The sequence below is a fragment of the Rhea americana genome, unplaced genomic scaffold, assembly GCF_003343005.1.
Source record: "Rhea americana isolate MKP2758 unplaced genomic scaffold, rheAme1 scaffold_26, whole genome shotgun sequence".
In the NCBI taxonomy this organism is placed as follows: Eukaryota; Metazoa; Chordata; class Aves; order Rheiformes; family Rheidae; genus Rhea; species Rhea americana.
Window position 1 is genome coordinate 6,098,061 of NW_028186379.1, and position 18,038 is coordinate 6,116,098.

Genomic DNA, 18,038 nt, shown 5'->3' on the forward strand with positions numbered 1-18,038 from the left:
GTCAGAGCAGTTTCTGGCACATGACACTGGCTCTCATGAATCAAAAAGGAGGTGTGAATAGCTTGTTAGTTCTACTACAAAGCTGCTTACTGGCTCCAGGATCTTGGTTTCAGAGAGTGTAAGGCAGAAATGACTCAATGCATGTAACACAGTTTTAAACTCATATAAACAGCAGCTTAATTGTAAAAGGAGGTTACCTGCAAACTAAAGATCTACAGCACAGTTAATACAGTAGCATACTATAAACAGAAAAACAGTCCATTTTATCTCAGCTGCTTACAGCATAAAACATGTCCTCTTGGGACAACTTTGTCAGTGCTGTGATGGAACGGACATTTCACAGCCCCAGTGCTGAACTGCAAAATTACTTGTCTAAAGTCCAGTTTTCCAATATGGGTATTTACCCTGAGTACTCAGATTTGTACTTATGTAGCTGACTTTAGGTGTTCATATATGAGATATAGGCAACCTTTCTAAGAATTTAAGAATTTAAGAATAATAAATGGAAGAACAAAGCAATATGCTTTTTTATGGCAGCCTGGATTGCCAGTCTAACTAGCAACTGATTCAATGCRCCCTTTAAGGGCACATTCAATGTGCAGCCTGAGTCACCTCCACGGACAGAACACACAGCGGCTGTGCCTTGCTTTCTTTGTGTGCAGCAAAATGGCAGATACCTTTTTTAAATCTGCCATTGGGAATTTGGCCTTAAGAATATCTATCCAGTATGATCTTTTGAAACTTCTAAAAACTTTGCTGATGGACGGGATTTTAAAAGCACATTCCTATTTCAGACTGAGTACAAATTAACGTGTTCAATTTAAAATATGTAGACTATGTACGTCAATAGATCTCATTGATGCATAATGTCTCTCAGGACCTGATCAACAACCTCAATATACAGCACTTGATTTCAATGGGGCAAATGTCCCTAGTTGTATATATCTAGAAATAAGCACCATAAGGTCCAAAAGGACCACTTATACAAAGGAATACATATATGAAGAAATCTTCCTTTCATAGTCTTTCTGAGGGGCTGATCAAAAAGAAAGAAACAAGGTGATTTTGTCTACATATAGTGATGGAACATTGTGACTGTTTTAAGTCTCTACTGCACTGTGATGGCTCTCAAATTTAGCTAATTAAGAGATGTTTCATCAGAAGAAAATATTTGTAAAGTCAGTGTGTCCCTAACAAGAAGCTATGTCGGTTACAAATGTTCACAAAAGAAATTCCCAACATTCTTTAAATATAATCAAATTACTTCCCTAATTAACATTAAGAATTAAAGCTTTTGAGATTGATGTCACAGCAAACAAAATCGCTTTTTGTTTTCTGATCATATAAAATGATGGTAGTTTCCTTTTCTCTACAGATTGTGAGCTCTCCAAGTAAGCTTAATTTGAGAAAAATGAAAGTCTTTTTAATCAAGTTTATTCTATTTGCTTTAGTGACAGTGGTCTTTCTAACATCAAACAGCATATGCCTAGCTGAACTGATGAAGTCCAGCCTGCAGAGCACAGAAGACTATGATGACAAATATTATGAGGTAAGGTTTGTGTTATTACGATGTTATTTGGAAGAACTGTGGGTCAGATGCTGTACGCTGTGAAGTTTTTGGCAAAGGCTTCCCTAAYCTCATTGCACAGGACTGGGCATTATCGTGCTAACAGTATGGAAAAGGCTTTTTGAGACAATTTTCAGGCAATCCATTTGCTCTGACACACATACTATGTAAATCAATTCATGTTTCAATTTTCTTGCAATACAGCTTTGTGATCAGGCTGAGACTTTTCCTGATATGTTTCTTACTCTCACAGTGGGGCCTCAATTAACATTCCTGTCAGGCATTTTATACACGTAATATAAAAGATACATTATTAATGCAAAATTAATAAAGCAATACTTGTAATGCTCAAAGAATAATGATAAACAGAGAACATTATAAATCTAATGTAGTTAATGGTCTTAAAATTCTTCCCTGGAAATTGACTATAAAAGTATCTTTGCAGGGTTCCACATTTATTATTTCTCAATAGATGCCAAATAAAATTTGCACAGTTCATCTGTAATATTTTTTTTTCTTGTCTGCCCTGCAAATACTCCCTAGGAAAGGAGATCCAACCTCTCTTTTTGTCTCAGGTACCTTTGCTGGTGTAATAAAGATCCTTCAAACCAAAATACAACTTTAATTATCCCAGTGACATTCCCTGGTCCTCAGATATATTTTATTTAATTCAGAAGGAGTGTGCAGGTGCAATCCAAGGCAGAGTTATTTAACATTTTACTCGTGGAGTATGAACTGGGACAGTTTGTTTCCTTTCTCTCCCTATAGATGGGGAAGCTCTTGAGGAAGTCAGCAAACTGGGAAAATGTACTGAAATTAGGACTAATAGCACTTGTGTCTTTAACTGAAACCAAAAATTATATTTGTGCATGTTTGCCTTTAAGGCTGAAAAGCTTAATTTTGTCGCAAAATAAAGAATGTACAATTTTCAATATGCCCAGGGAACACTGCTACATTGGAAAGTCTTATTTTGATATAGTTATTTTTCAGGCTACAGCTGCRCCTTACATCATGAGACAGATAATATACTAGATTCAGTTCTACACTGTAGTCCAGCATAGCCACAGGAAAGCAGATTTTGTGCTGGTTGGCTCTGACAGCCCAGCAGCTCCTAAGGCATCCTGTGTACTAGTGGAGGATTAAAACAGCTTAAAACTCAGAGCATTCTCTATGCTGCAAGGCCAGAACAGACTTGAAGTGGACTTGACCCAAATGATTCCCACTTATTTCCTTGCCTGCTAATCCAGCGGTATGTTGGATCAAAAGCGTACACCCAGTGCTTAAGAAATCAACTATTCCTCCAGATGGCTCATCACATCCTCCCCCGGCTCATCCACACCAGATGAATAGAAGCTCACGTCTGTATTAAAGCCATTAAATATGGCCAGCCTTTTCCCTCCAGAGTCCTTCAGCTAGTAACAGCGGAAAATGTGGACCTGACTCCTATCCACACTTAGCTCATGGCCCAGTTACCGATACCTATGCCTGGAAATATTTYCAATTGACATCACTTGAACAGTTGCAAAAGCTGATACAGAGAGGTGCTCCAGAGGTTAGTGAACTGAAGAAATCTGCAGGACAATGTCTCTATATGAAGTAATCCACATTAGAAGAGAACTTAGCAAATATAAGTACGAAAAATATTAGATAACAAAAAGTCTTACCCACTAGCTTTCTAGGGAGATATGAAAATGAATACTTTATGTGACTGGTGTGTAGCTGGAATAACACTCTATTAAAATTATATTATCCATTTTTTCTTTTCYTTTAGATTAAAGACAATATACTAGAAGAAAAGCAGAGAAGTCTCAATTTTGAAGAAATGAAAGACTGGGGATCAAAAAATATCATTAAAATGAACACTCCTGCGGTAAAAAAGGTGCCAAATTCAGTTGCTAATTTACCTCTCAGATTTGGAAGAAATGATCCAGAAGAAAGAAGCATTAAGCCAATTGTTAATTTGCCTCTGAGATTTGGGAGGGCTTTTGAAGAGAGTCTACTTAGACATGCCCCACATTTATCACACAGGCTTGGGAGATCTCCATTTGTTAAAGGTTCCATTCAGTCACTTCTAAATTCGCCACAGAGATTTGGGAAATCACTGTCCATCAATCTGTCTCAAGATATACAGGAATCTGAACCAGGTAATACTATGTAAGTGTTCAAGCCATATATTAAATTGGAAATTAAGTTRCAGTTTAGCAATGATCAAGCACAACAAACCTGCCTCCTGGGATATTCCCTGAGCATTTTAATGAGTCTAATTTACCAAAAGAAAACTTTGGAATTCATCATATTAAAAAGCATTATCACAAGAGCTGGTTGAGAATCTCTTTATGAAACGTTTTCTAATGAGAAGATGCCAAATGGTCAAACCTGAAAAAGTTCATATGACGAAATTAGGTTTAAAAATACTTTTTGAGGTAAGGTTTCATTTTGAAAAGTTTAAAGCTTTAGGGGCAAATACGCAGAATCGTTAAGATATCCCACTTCAGTGGGATAAAATGACCAACAAAAATTACTCTAAATAACTTTTCATTTTCTAAGTTTTTGCCAATTAGAGTAAAAAATGACAGGATTTAAAACTGAATTGAGGCATTCTTAAATGATCAGAAAAAAWTTTTCCTTTTCTCATCCAAACCTATTTGTTTCAGACTGTGATACTGAGGCAATRTTTGACATTTTGATTTTTCATTTCAAGTTAAGATGAGAAATTTTTTCGACATCTCAGATTTTTTTCATGCTAGAAAAAAATATTTCCTGCCCATTTCTACAAAATAATTTTTAAAAGCTCTTCAATAAAGGTCCTTCTTTTCATATCTGARAATATATCATTTGTTTCTGTATGAAAGTTGGCTTCTGTTGGCTTCAGTCAGCTTGAGTTGACTGCACTAACTTTGCATYTGACACATGCATAAAATAGAAGTTGGAATAAGGGAAGATAACATATATCGGAAGCCAAGATTTCTGTCTGTTTGTTTGATTTCTTTCATTTCCTTGTCACTGTATCACCTGATAATAACAGTTTTTGTTTTGTTATGTTTTCTGATATTTTTAGGGATATGAATTTTAACAACTAAGTTAAAACTGGAATCAAATGATGAAGACTGAAATCGAAAGACTTGGAAAAAATGCAGTCTGTACTCAAAYCTAAAAGTCATGAGAAGGAAACATATATGAGAATTTAAATGCAAACTTGTCTTCATATTATGAATAATATTGTATTTATTCTGTACAAACCCTTGATGTGCAAGGCAATGATAATTATAGTGATTGTTGTACTAGTTTACTTCAGTGGCAGTAGTATATAAATTCTAATTTACGTCTGTATAACTGATGTCCTGTTGGTTGTAAAAACTATTTTCAGAAGAACAGCTGTATAATTGAAGCATTCAATTTAATGGTTCTTTTAAGCAAAATTAAAAGAAGCATAGTATAAGTAAAGAGGCATGGTACGAATAAAGAGAATCCCACTGTCTGAATAACAAACAAGCAGGACTGAAACCATCAGTACCTTTGTGTCATATGTAGCTGAAAAAAAAATCAAGTAAAATACAGAGAAAGCATTTTTCCTGTTGTTTATGAGTCATCTTCGATATAAATCTAAAGGGTGACTAGTAAGGAATTTTCCACAAATAAAAACTAGTTTCTTGGACCCCTCGGAGGAATAACATCTAACCAAAGTCATTTCATAATGCAGTTACTCTTTTTCTTATATATCTGAAATAACGCTCTCTCTAATGTCCTACAGGATCTGTTCTGTGGGCACTCTGGTTCCTCTGTTAATGTGAATGACATTACACCTACACAGTAAGATCTACGCCATTATGAACTAGCATTTTCACTCTGTGTTTCTTATCAAAACTATTCTCTTTTAAGTAGAATATTTTGTGCTTCCATTTCTTCCAGAATTCAGTTGTTAGTAAGTTTTGAACAGAAGCTGAACTTGTAACTGCTAAAGGGAAGTCAAATCTGGTGGGCTGCAGCTTGCTACAGCCTGGCTGCTGTGGTCCCCTAATGCTTGGTCCAGCCAGTAGGGAGGCTGYGCATCCCCAACACACACAGACACCCTATACACACACACAGACTATAGAGTCACAGTTGACTATCTACACGCAACAGGGTGATGTTGGCACCACATACACACCCACAGGACTCATATAAGCATGAATCGTATAAATGACCTGATCCTGTTCTTGCTTGCTGGCTAATGAGCCTCAAAGCCTGCTAGCAGATCTCATACACAAACACACACAAATTGGTCTCTCCAATAGCTGGTCCARGCATAGGGCCCCTCCAACAGCTAGCTCAAACATCTAGTCTCTCCAGTGTCCAGCCCCTAGACCTATGGTCTCTCCAGTAGCTGGCTCTCGGACCTCTTTTCCTACTCATCAGCTAATGCAGCTTAAAGTTCACACTACCATCACATGCACACAAATAGGTCCCTCTGGTAGCTGGTCTTAGACAGTCAGTATATCCAGTAGCTGGTTCTCAGATGCCCAGTCCTTCCAGTCGAGAACACTCAGACCTACAGATCCCTTTGACTGGTGGTCTCTATCTCCAGTAGCTGGCACTCARGCTGTTCACTCTACTTGCTGGCTAGTCTGGTTTGAACTTTGCTGGATCATGCAGCAACGCACACACACACAYGCACACACAGAATGGAGAGTACACTCACATAGGAAAGTAGCCACGAACACAGTTTAATAAGAAGACATGACAGACTGTGGTGATCAGGTACAGGCATGGCCATACAGGCATACTGACAGCAGCTTGTTTGCGTGCAGTTCACCCTTTTTATCCCCTCTTCTCCCCATTTTTCCCATGCTTGTTCCTCCCCTATTCACCTTGCTCCCTCCCTTTGACTGACTTTGGCTCCTCCCCTAAACATCCCAAAATAAGTTTATCACTTTTCCACAATCCCCTTAAAACATCCCATAGTAAGTTTACAGAGTCCCATAGGCCCRTAAGTTTGCTCTTTCTCATGAGAGCCATGATAATCAGTTACAAAGTTCTGGCTGAACCTCCTCGAGGCTTCCAATGGCCCATCAGTCACTGATTTAGGASTTCTGCACTTTGCTATTGTCTTGGAATCTCCTATTCCTTAGGATTTGCATGTCTAAGTGTTTATTACTTCTCCTGTCTCTTGTCTTAGTCTTTAATGCCATGGGTAACCAATAACCAGATATTCTYACATTCTATGTTTCCTTAGAGGAACCTGAAAAAAACCACAATCAAATCAATCCTTTTTATCAGATAAATTCATAGGTGGGCAGAGCCTGCATTGCCATTAATTTTCTCTGCTCCTCTACAAAATTAATGAGGCTACCTGAAACAGCACTACTCAACTTATGACTGGTGAACCTAATTCTATCTGAAATAGTGAAACGCTACAGTCCTGAGAATATCAAGTCTCTCTATTCACTCAGACTTAAAATGTCGAAGAGATAGGGAGTTCTAAATAGATTAAGATTTTTCAAGAGACTTTTTCAAGATTTTTCAAGTGAGAGTCCTAAATCAGTCTTTGGGCTTCTCTCTGGGTCTCTGAAAACACTCTATCTAAGAAGTGTTGGTGAAACACCAGTTTTGTTCTGATGTGGCACTGAAGTACTAGAGATACCACTGCATTCACAGAAACTTACCTTGTCAAGGTGGGAAATACTAGGCCATGCGAATGCCACCAGAGCCCTGAAAGTGGCAGATGGATAAAGGATGACTTTACCATGAGAAATATAGCCCTTATTTCATTCTTTGCAGCATGATGCTTGGGAATGACCGCATGGTACTGCTGCCAAGACAATGCTGAAGAATACTGATCAACAAATTGTCTGCCTGGGGCAGCGCCCAGGCTTCAGCCTCTGCAGTAGAAGTTTTGCCATTGTCTGCCACCAGAACACGATGTCATTCTTCCTGTATTCAGGAAAACTGTGGGATACTTTAGTGATTTCTAATCAAATGAATGGCAGAAGGAACTTTTATGAACTTTGAGCGGTTCCGGTCCTGCAAATCTCACAGTACATCATGTGAACCTAGAGCAAGCAAGATTTGTGAGAATCCCTGAGCAGCAATAGGAACTGCTTTTAAAGGCACGTATCACCTTGCAACAGGGAGAAGGTACACACCAATTGCCATTAATGATGGCTGCTGTGGGAGGAAAGCAGAAGCCTGAACACTGGCCCAGCAGCAAGTACAATTAGGCTGCACTCTTACTGTAAGCTCCATAGCATGGATACAGGACATGACTGGTGATTTATTTTCCCTCAGCAGAGGAAGAACTAGGTGAAAAGTACATAAAGGAGGAATTATGCTATGCTGTGCAAAATTTCTGTTTTGTTTGAGAGAATGTGAGCCAAGAAAAGAATCACTGGATAGTACAACAGGAAGAGAAGGGGCACAACAGGCAACATACATTGCTATAGCTATTACTCACCAGATTATTTATCATCCATATACAGATATTATTCATGAACAGGGAAAAAGCGAGGAAAGGGCTAAAGTAAATCAAGTGACAGACTATCAAGGCTCACCGGCATGAATTTTAGTAGAGTTCAGGAGCTCCCAGCCTTCCCTGCCATACACATAATATTTATGTCTGTCATTAAAGCCTCCATGCAAAAACAACATCAGGCTTATTTTAGATTCTGACTTAAGCTCATAGAGAGGACAGCTGACAATCTACTGATTAATTTAAAAGTCTGAGGGCTCGTCATGCAGTTGATTGCAATGTATCATTTGGAGAGATTTAGTAGAATAAGAAAAGACAGTGTTGTTTTACCCTCAGAAGAAGCCAAAGACTTGGGCATCTGGCATTTGAAAATTCCTATTGCTCTGTCAATTTTCCTTTGCAGAGGCAGGAAATCAGCCTCTCTCATTTCCAAAGATGTAGGGAGCCAGACTGAGCTGGAAAGTGGAATTCAGACCATTTCTATCTTCGTATTAAGAATCTGGCATGCAAATGCACAATGAGTTTACTGGCATGACTATGGCCTCTTGGCAAAAGGAGCAGTCCTGCTTCTCTCCACCCCACAACCATAACATCCTGCCACTTCTCTAGTTCCAGCATTAGCCATCACAAAACTGTATGGATGGAAACTAAAACCTAAACCTATAAAAATCCCAACGATTTATTTTTAGCTGCAACAGCTGGCATRGTCTCATGATCACTAGTGCCAATATAGGGAAAGGAGCAAGGTCAGCACAGGTGAGCACAGGCGAGCACAGGCAGTCTTTCAATTTCAGATTCRTTTAAACCGCTTCTGCAACTGCTCTTTTCAATTTCTTCAAAAGGTGACAACTGAGTTAGTCTTGGTCCAAGTGCTTAGAGATCAATAGAGCTTTTTAAATGCAGAACAAGATGTCTGAAGCATTGTCCTCCCCCCCAGTAGCAAGAGTTGGAAATGTTTTCGTTAGTGACATCTACTAAAGTGTGTATAGCACAGATGTATAGATATTCATAGAAATCCAGTTAGCACTTGTGCTGCTCTCCTGAGGACATAAGGGGTAGAGGGTTCTTAGTTAGTGCCACTCAGATCTTTTACGCCATGTAATATAGATGAGAAAAATCTGCCCTGTTAGGAAAGAAAAAGAGATTTATGAGATCCTTATACATGTTTTATCTCAAAGAACCATGTAACCACAGTAAAATACATTTTGCCTTCTTTTCGTGACTACATATGTAGATTTTATGAAGTGATTAGCCAGGAGTTTGGTCATACTGCCATAGAAAAGTGTGATGAAAATGACCAAAATTACTGAAATAGCTATGAAGACTAGAAYTTCTCAGGTAGAGGAAGAACTAACCAACAGGGGGAATGGAAAAGACCTATAAAATCAGGATTGATACAGAGAAGATGGATAGAAAATGACTATTCATTGTTTCTGACAACACAAGAACACAAGAACTTTTCAAAAGAAAGTATGAGTGAGAAGCTTTAGCCTAAGCTAGAGGAAGTCCTTTTTCATCCAAAACACTAATGATGGAGGTCATTGCTATGGAGATCATACCCAGTTTAGAAAACAGCTGCACAAATTCCTGAAAGAAAAGTCTATTAAATACAGCAGTGGAGATGCAATCTCTACTTCAGAGAGTCTCTAAGCCACAGTGTGCCAGAAGCTGCGAAGGTAGCCTGGAGAAATATCATCCAGGATAGGAAACCTGTTGTTATAGTCTTCCAATATCTGCTACTGGCTTCTGCCAGAAATAGGTACTTGTCTCAAAGGAACTTGTCTTAGCCAGAAAGGCCGTTCTCATGTTTAGAGGCAGTCTGAGAGCTGCTGGTATGAGATTTCACCTGAGACAGAAATCCAAATTATCAATATTGTATCCCATTCTGATGCAATCAGCCATACCTTTTGACAGGCTCTGGGCTTAGGTCCTTTCCTTTTAGAGCTGCTGTTAGGCAAGGTTCTATGTCTCCTAAGCATTTTTGCCTTGTTTAGGTGATATACATCTGCCTTTTGTTACATCCACAATATATAGCTTTTAAATCATACAGAATGTGATAGGAAAATACTGAAAGATGGAGATACTGATTGTTATGGCAGACTGATCCTTCCTGTATAATAGATACAAGTGTGGCCATTATGGAAAATAGTAGGAGAATTTGACTTGAGATCCTGAATTTCATTTGTCCTCTTAGCTTGAGAAACAGGCATGTAAATACTGTTTCAAATGGTAAGTAATGGTTTGAATAAGGCAAAGTTGGTTTAATTGGCACTCCTATTAGAAAAGAACTTCAACAGAACTTAAGAGAAGGAACAAATTGCTTTGATATCCACAGAATCCTAACAGCAGTGAGCTGGACTCCAGACTTCCTTCTAAAAGTCTGGCAGAAGCTATCCCCAAATCAGGATTTTATATCCTTTCTGGAGAATGGTATCAAAGTGAAAATACGATTTTCCAAAGAATAACTTCTAATTATTARTGTCATCCAGATCCCATCTTTGCTATTTGTTTCAGTGATATTAGGCCTGGGTAGTGTAGAAACCTGGCATTATGCAAGGATATATCTTGTATAAGCAAGCAAAGTTAAAAACTGGTGGCTCAAGAGTTGTAGATGAGTCATATGCTAGGATTTATGGAGTGATGCTGACACTATTAAGATCTGTCAATGACTTGCTTCGCTTTACTTTCCATAACATTTTGGGGATTACCAGAAACATACAGAGAGTAAAATAGAGAAATCAAAAAGATGTCAGCTTTTGATCTTTGTTTTTTCCCATTGTACACCAAAAGGGACAGTAATTTTATTATCACAATGTGGTATTTGGAATCAAATCTCTCCAGGGTCATTTGTGGTAGATTCTTTTCTGCTCAGGTTTTCTCTCTCCAGAGAGATGAAGTTCCTCTGAGTTGATTTGGTTCAGGTGGTACTGTTCCCATAGCTGAATTGYTTCTTCACAGCAGCAGTCTAGTCTCACACCTATGTGTATGTAATACACAACTGTGGCATCACTTATCAAAATCTCAGCCTTCATTTCCTGTAGGAAAATCAGGATAGGCTGCAAACATTGCCCAAAACTTCAGGATGTTTATACAATTGCTGTTACAGACCACATTCCTCTGATCAGATCTGGAAAGATATATGATTAAAATGTTGATGGTATCAGCAGAAGGAATGGATTTCTCGTATGGTTGTCACAACTTATTCACTTAGGCTGGAAGAAATATTCCAGATAAGTCTTTAGAGAATGCATGTGTATCTTTGTAGGCTACAATTGTGCTGGTACTGCAAGGAAAGCACATGCCYACAATAGCTTTCAAAAAACAGAAGCTTTAAATGCTACTGAGGTTCAGCCCATCCCTTTATCAGCATCTTGTGATCTATGGATTTGTATAAAGTAAAAGGAAAATCAGAAAAAAAAAATGTTCCCATTGTCTGCAAGTCTAAAAAAAAGGAGACAGGTGATTAAGATAGACACACATAAAGAAAATCATAAACAAGAAAGTTCATTTTGATATATCCCAGATTTTGAAAGGCACTGAAGAATTGCTCTGCCTCACACAGAGATAAAGAAYATCATCCTTTTTTTCTTTTAAGGTCCTGGTTTCAACAGAAAGTTGGACCCAATTCTCTCCAGAGGTCTTGTCTAACCCACACTTTTCTATGATTCTATAATTCTTCAAGTTTGGGAAATGCAGAGCTAAGGCAAAACTGTTACTTTGCAAAAGAACCTTTATCTCTATTTCATGACATTCTTTCATTAACTTTAATTTTGAGACCAACACCATAACGTAGGTCACTGGTCACAGCAGAATGTTTCCTAGTCAATAGCAGGAATGGTGCCAACAGTTAGGTCATTTAACTGTTCATATCTTCTAGAACTTGATTACCACTTAGCTCTCTCCTCTTATTTAGGGCACTTTGTTCTGGTTTTGAAGCTTCTGCATGAGCCATTTATCTCACCTCTGACAATTATAATAAGTGACTTCTTATCAATCACCATGTTCATTGCCCTGAGTATGATATCAAGCCACTTTAACTCTTGCAACACATTGAAAATGATTGATACAGGCCAGAAAACAAATAGAAGTCAGTTTACAGTTCAACAAACAGAAAGAGTTGAAAGCAATGTGTATATCAGAAAGCTCCCTCTTTCACTTGTCTTGGGATTTCTACATTTCAGACAGACATGGAGGGCTGATCTTTAGAATACACTACACAGAGACAATAAGCAGGTGAGGAGTTTTCAAGCCTTTCAGCTACAGCTTCACATTCTACCTACAGCAAAACATTTATCCTTCCCCCCTACATATATTTAATACTTTAGCCATAATGAATGAAGAAATAGTTAAATATTAGAAACAGGAGCTAAATTTCACACGCTGCATATTGCACAGAWGCATAGACATGCACAGTGCAATACGTGTATTTTATGGGCACATTAAGTTACCATGTCTGATTTTGGAACGATCATATTTGTGCATATACAGGTAACAAATAATAGATGAGCAGTAGTTCAAAAACAGAGGCAACTGTTAGCCATATTCTAGTTTTGAGAATAAAATGCAAGGAAAAAAACAGTCACTCAGGCAAATATAATATATACTTTAAATCTCGTGCTTCTATATTGCAAGAGGTTTTTTTAAAGACTAACGAAATAGAAAGCAGAAGTAGAATAGAGAAAGGGAATTATTGTGTCCTTCCATTTCTGAGCATGTGTCTAGAGGAAGAACATATCTGCAGCCACCTAGCAGAAAATCCTAGAGAGAGACACTGGAAGAAACTGAAACAATCATATACAAGATGAGGCTTGAAGAGGCTTGAGAAGAAGAAAGTTGTACACACATCAGTGGAGGATTGGTGGAGACATGACAGTATCAGTCAAGTGGCATTTTTAAGAATGATAGCAAAGAAACATTTCTCAAAAACCCTGCTTGGATTTTGATCTTTAGTTCCCAAAGCCACCCTGCCTCAAGAACACATTGCATCACTTTGTATCACATTACTTAGATTCAAAGTATACAGAGGTTATCTTACATCTCAGAGGAACTTTAGACTAAATATTCCAGTTGAAAATAAATAGATTTAAAATTTGTGAAGATGCTGAACAGAGCCAGTAAGTCTGATGAGGTCCATGTGTTTTCATTCCCAGCAGGGCTTAGCTGGCCCTTTGCATGAATTTGTAAGGGAGAACAGAGATGAACTTTTTAAAAAATCAGCTGCTTCTTTCAGCTGCTCAGTTCTCTGAGTACACATAACACATCTGCACCTCAAGGCAATAAAAATGTTTAGAATTAACTGTATTATATGACTAATATAAAGATTTGTATTTTTAAGAGAACTGAGATAAACTTTCTCTGAACCCTGCTGTTGAAGAGAGAAGCTCAGAGAACAAATAAATGCATATGCTGGAGGTGTTGAACTCACCCTTGAATGCAGCTACTTTTTTAACCAACTATCTGCTTACCCTTTATTGTCCATCATCCGTTTTGAGAGCTGCAAATTTGCCCTCTCTGAAGAGACATTGCAAATGAAATGGTGCAGCCTAATGCAGCTACTGATTTCCACTGGCAGCTAGGAAAGAAAAGGTACCCGTTTAATTTAGATGCCTATGAAGAAATTAAATACCAGTGACGGTACACTAGGGTACTTATAATGTTGTTATACTGGGATCACATATGGCTTATGAAGTCTTAAAATAGGGAAGTGTGAACACAGTTGATTCTGAACTGCTCTTGAGCTAGAAATGTCACTTTTGTGTGAAAAGAGCAGGGGAGTGGAAAACAGCCAACAGTTGTCAGAATGTACTTCCTGCACTGGTTCAGCCACTGCTTCAGCCATATGCTTCTCAAAGTTCCATATTTCAAGACATTTCCTAACAAATACTTGTACAGATTTATACTGCATATGAATTTATGAATCTCCTGGGGCGGCATGGAGGATTGCAGAGCCCACCGCCACCTGAACTTTACAACTAGTGATAAATTCTTTCTGGATCTTATCTACCTCTCCTGCTAAGTACAGATGGCGCACATCTTGGCGCTGGCACCTTACAGCAGCACAGGCTAGGCCTGTGCAGTAGCTCTCAGTGCAGATTTACTCAGTTACCCCAGAAGTCAAAAAGACAAGGACATGGTAGCTTGGTTTGACTTTGAACACAGGAGAAAGTTTGAAGGYACTGTACAAAGTAGTGGCTACTTTTTTCTGTTTTCCAACATATAACAGCAAATTATTCTCATCTTGTTAGTATTATCTTGGAAATGAATCCATGCAACTCTTATTTTGTATTATACTGTTCCCTGGAATAGCCATGAAGTTATATGCAAGCACATATGTCTGCTACAAAATTTCCTGTTCAGATCCCCACCAGCTAAAAAGCACGGGGTATGCATATACACATATCCTGTCTCTGTATACTTGATCTTAAGAAAAAAATGGTAAGCAGTGCCAACTCACTTTAGCCTTAACTAAAACTGTACAACTCTCCATAATCCTGTATTTGATGACATTATTCCCTTAAACTGCACAGTGACTTTATAAAATATAAATTTGCATTATCATCTGATCCTGTCCTCATTCTAAGATAAACCTAAAGTAATTCCACTGGTAACAATGTTTTTATTGATTGATTGACATGACAGGGAAACTTTGAGAGAGATTTTTATTAATAGATTGAAGAATCGCTGAAGAAGTGAAGCTGCTGTGTGCAATTATGTAGTTTTTATGAGAATAGGCCAAAAGCGAGGCACAGACCCTTGAACTAAAATTACATTAATGGGTAGAAAAGAAATGATCCTTACCTGTTTTTTCAAACGTATAAGACTCATCTTCATATTCTGGGTTATAGGGTAAAACTAAGAAAATTGAATGTAATTAATTTACATCTAAATTTAAATCTAAATGCTTAAATGCTGTACTCAAATGAAAGATCGAAATAAAAATAATATATACAGAGAAAGTGGCTTGGGGATATGCATTTTTTCCCCTAAAACAAAGGAAAACATTTATGATTACTAAAATGCAATGCGAGTAATTCGAAACCCAAATAATCTGCAAAACTGCTGCGTTGCCACAAGAGGGCAGAAAGAACACTCATTTAAAAGCAGGTTTCTGCAGGAGAATAAGGTATTCCTTTAAAGAACGTGTGCTTTACATTGCCATAAGATGCTACTGGCAGAGTTAGGAAAATCTGAACGATACAGATAGCTTTACAAAGACTATCTCGTGCTCATTCAATGTTAACAAAGGCTGGTAATACTGAACTCTCAATTTTTAAACATATAAACTATTCCTAGAAAAAGTAAACTAAAAAAAAAATAATGAAACAACTGCAATGGCAATTGATGTAAAACCTGAAAAGAGCATTTCTTGAAGTGTGTATTCAGCAGTCTATCAGTGTGTTCTATCTTTTGTCTTTTAGCACTGGCATAAGGATAGTAATGTGTATTATTTCTCTTTCCAAGAAACAGTTTGCTTTGGCTCTTTTTGGATCTGAATGCATCTGTAGCTCTCATCACATAATGGATATCAAAATAAGTGAGAAGTCTGGAGAATGACACCTCCACACTCTTTGTCCAAATGCTCACATTCCTCTGTTTTCACCACTACAATTGGTAGATGACGCAAATTAAAGAAATTACTTTTCTCCCTACTTAGCTGAGCTAGCCTCACCTTTTCTCAACCCACACCCTTTAGGTAACAGAAAAACAAATTTAATCAATAAGGAATGATCTTTTTGTTTTCTGTCTCCACCGACTAAATCAGGTTATCTCACCTGCAGCATYTGCAGTTTCAATGTGGAGAGATACTAGTTTAATAACTGCCTCTACAAATCCAAATCTTCTCTGCATTAGGTAATGGGAAGTTTGAAATAGCTCTGATTTGAGATCATAGATCAGCCATAGTCAAACACAGATGATTATTTTACCTGCCCATCAGAGTCCCTGTATCCCTGGAGCTGAATATTTTGCTTCAGAAGGCAGATTATGCCTCCAGTTCAAGCCATGCCTTGCTCTTTGCCCCAGCACATCCACAGCAAGCACAGTTATGCCAGAGCCTTCATTTTGCTTATCCTATGTTTTTCTTTTCCCTCTTTTCACACAGCTTACTTGTGTAGATAACTTAGTAAAGATGTCATGCTTGTAATTATCATGTTTAGGATTGAGCTAAGGTCAACTTTTCTTAGATCCCCTGCACAGCCCAGGAGGAATTCTCAAAAGATCATATGCTTCTTAAAGCCTCTCATTTTTGCTTTTGCCTCCTGATTTCCACAGTGTTTTAGAACTAAAACAGTTGTGACAAGCTCATTCTCTGCATTCTATGTACCAGACAAAGTCCTTTCAGGTTAAATTAATGGAGTCAAGGCCCAAGATGAGACCCAGAGCACAGTAGTCCTTGGAAATCTGTTAAAGTATTCATCTTTCCYTAAGTCCCGTGTCACATCAGCAAAGATAGTCAGTGTAGCCACCCTGCTAAGCAATACTAAAAGATATCAGGGACTTTTGTCCACTAGTTCTGATCCCTAAAGAGACTTACTAACACCTGAGGACACAAGTAAGAGATGATCATATAGCAGAGATACATCCAACTTCTTGGAAGGCAGTGGTAGATCTACTTGTGGGAACTCTCTTCTCTCTGAGGGTTTAGAGGGTACAAGTGATCATCTGAGAGTTTTTCTCCCAGCCAGCTCATCCTCTATAATAACAAATAATGCAGGTCAATCTTGTAGTATCTTAAGACTTCAACTCCTTATTGTCCATGGACTTTTTTTCAGAAGGAAATAACAAAGTTTTTCAAAAGCTGAATAATTAATGAATGAAGGAAAAGATTCTGTTGAGCCTCTCTATACATTCATCTCTAGTCTAAGAAGAACTACGGGGGCAAAAAAACAGAAATAATGTTTTGGGGGAACATATTTAATCTGTGAATTCAGGGGTATTGATTGAGCTATGGCACTGGTAGATGGCACAAACATTAAAGGGTAGATTGCTGTAACGTGGTGGCCAAGGCATCCATGTTAAAAACAAAGCAGTGTTCCAAAACCACTATGAACAAATTACAGTCTCTATTGTATGCACAACAGTGTGTATAATAAGTCTTCAAGAAAGCTATGTATGCATTATAACTTGCCAGAAGACTTGCTTACAGCTTTCTCCTAATGCTTTTCTGAGAAAGGTAGGTCCTCCAGCTCATCTTACCCTGCTTGGGTAAGAAACTGCGGAACAAAAATACACTTTCAAACACATCCATTTATTTTGATACCAGTTCAACTCAAACAAAAAACATATTGAGAGAAAAGAGGAAAGGAAAGGTCAGCAGAAGAAAGCAAAACCTATCAAATTCTATCACTATGTCTGTCAAACACAGGAAGACAGAAACTTCCAGTAAGCCAACTAACCAGTATCCAGACTCCAGCAATGAGTCCAACTATTTCAGCTGATGATGTGAAAATCCCACACAAAACATAAGCAAAAGACATTGATATCTCTGAGAATGGGAATAAGAAGCAGCGATTCACAGAAATCCTGCTGATGTGCTGCTACCTGTCTTATTTGAAGTATTTTATGCTCACCCAATTTGTGAAGAATTGAACTAACACTCAAACTACTACCTTAAGTTCTTCTCAGACATATTCAAACATGATCAATTTTTCTGTACTGAACTGGCTTTTGACTTGGATCATGGCTGTATTTATTACTTTATCATGCCTACCATTATTCAGGAGAGGTAAAATAGACTATCAGCTACTTCTGTTTCAGACCATAGTTCCCAAGTATGCTGTTTTCATGCACTAGGTAACCATCTGTTGACATCACTAGCTATCTTATTCTATGCATCATCCCAAAAGATGCTCATCACCCTCTCAATGTGTTGTCAGAAACTACAAGAAGACAGGCTGAAATATATTCACAGTGTACTACACTGAGCTGGAAGGTAGGCTTAGTTCCTAGTTTTGCTCTATTCAGTTTCCTACTAACCTTTTTTTTCTTTTTCTTTTCTTTTCTTTCTCTCTCTCTCTTTTTCTCTCT

The 18,038-nt window shown here is 38.0% G+C and overlaps 1 protein-coding gene and 1 long non-coding RNA gene across 2 annotated transcripts in view; one reads left to right on the plus strand and one right to left on the minus strand.

The window, feature by feature from the left end:
- The window catches only part of LOC146594433 (uncharacterized), a 73,373-nt gene that overhangs the window by 18,030 nt on the left and 37,305 nt on the right, over nt 1–18,038 (minus strand). The window lies entirely within an intron of this gene.
- Nucleotides 1,412–3,725, plus strand: NPVF (neuropeptide VF precursor). The gene is made up of 2 exons (XM_085307616.1): nt 1,412–1,549; nt 3,339–3,725. Exons 1-2 carry the CDS (start codon nt 1,412–1,414, stop codon nt 3,723–3,725), a joined length of 525 nt encoding a protein of 174 aa, XP_085163742.1.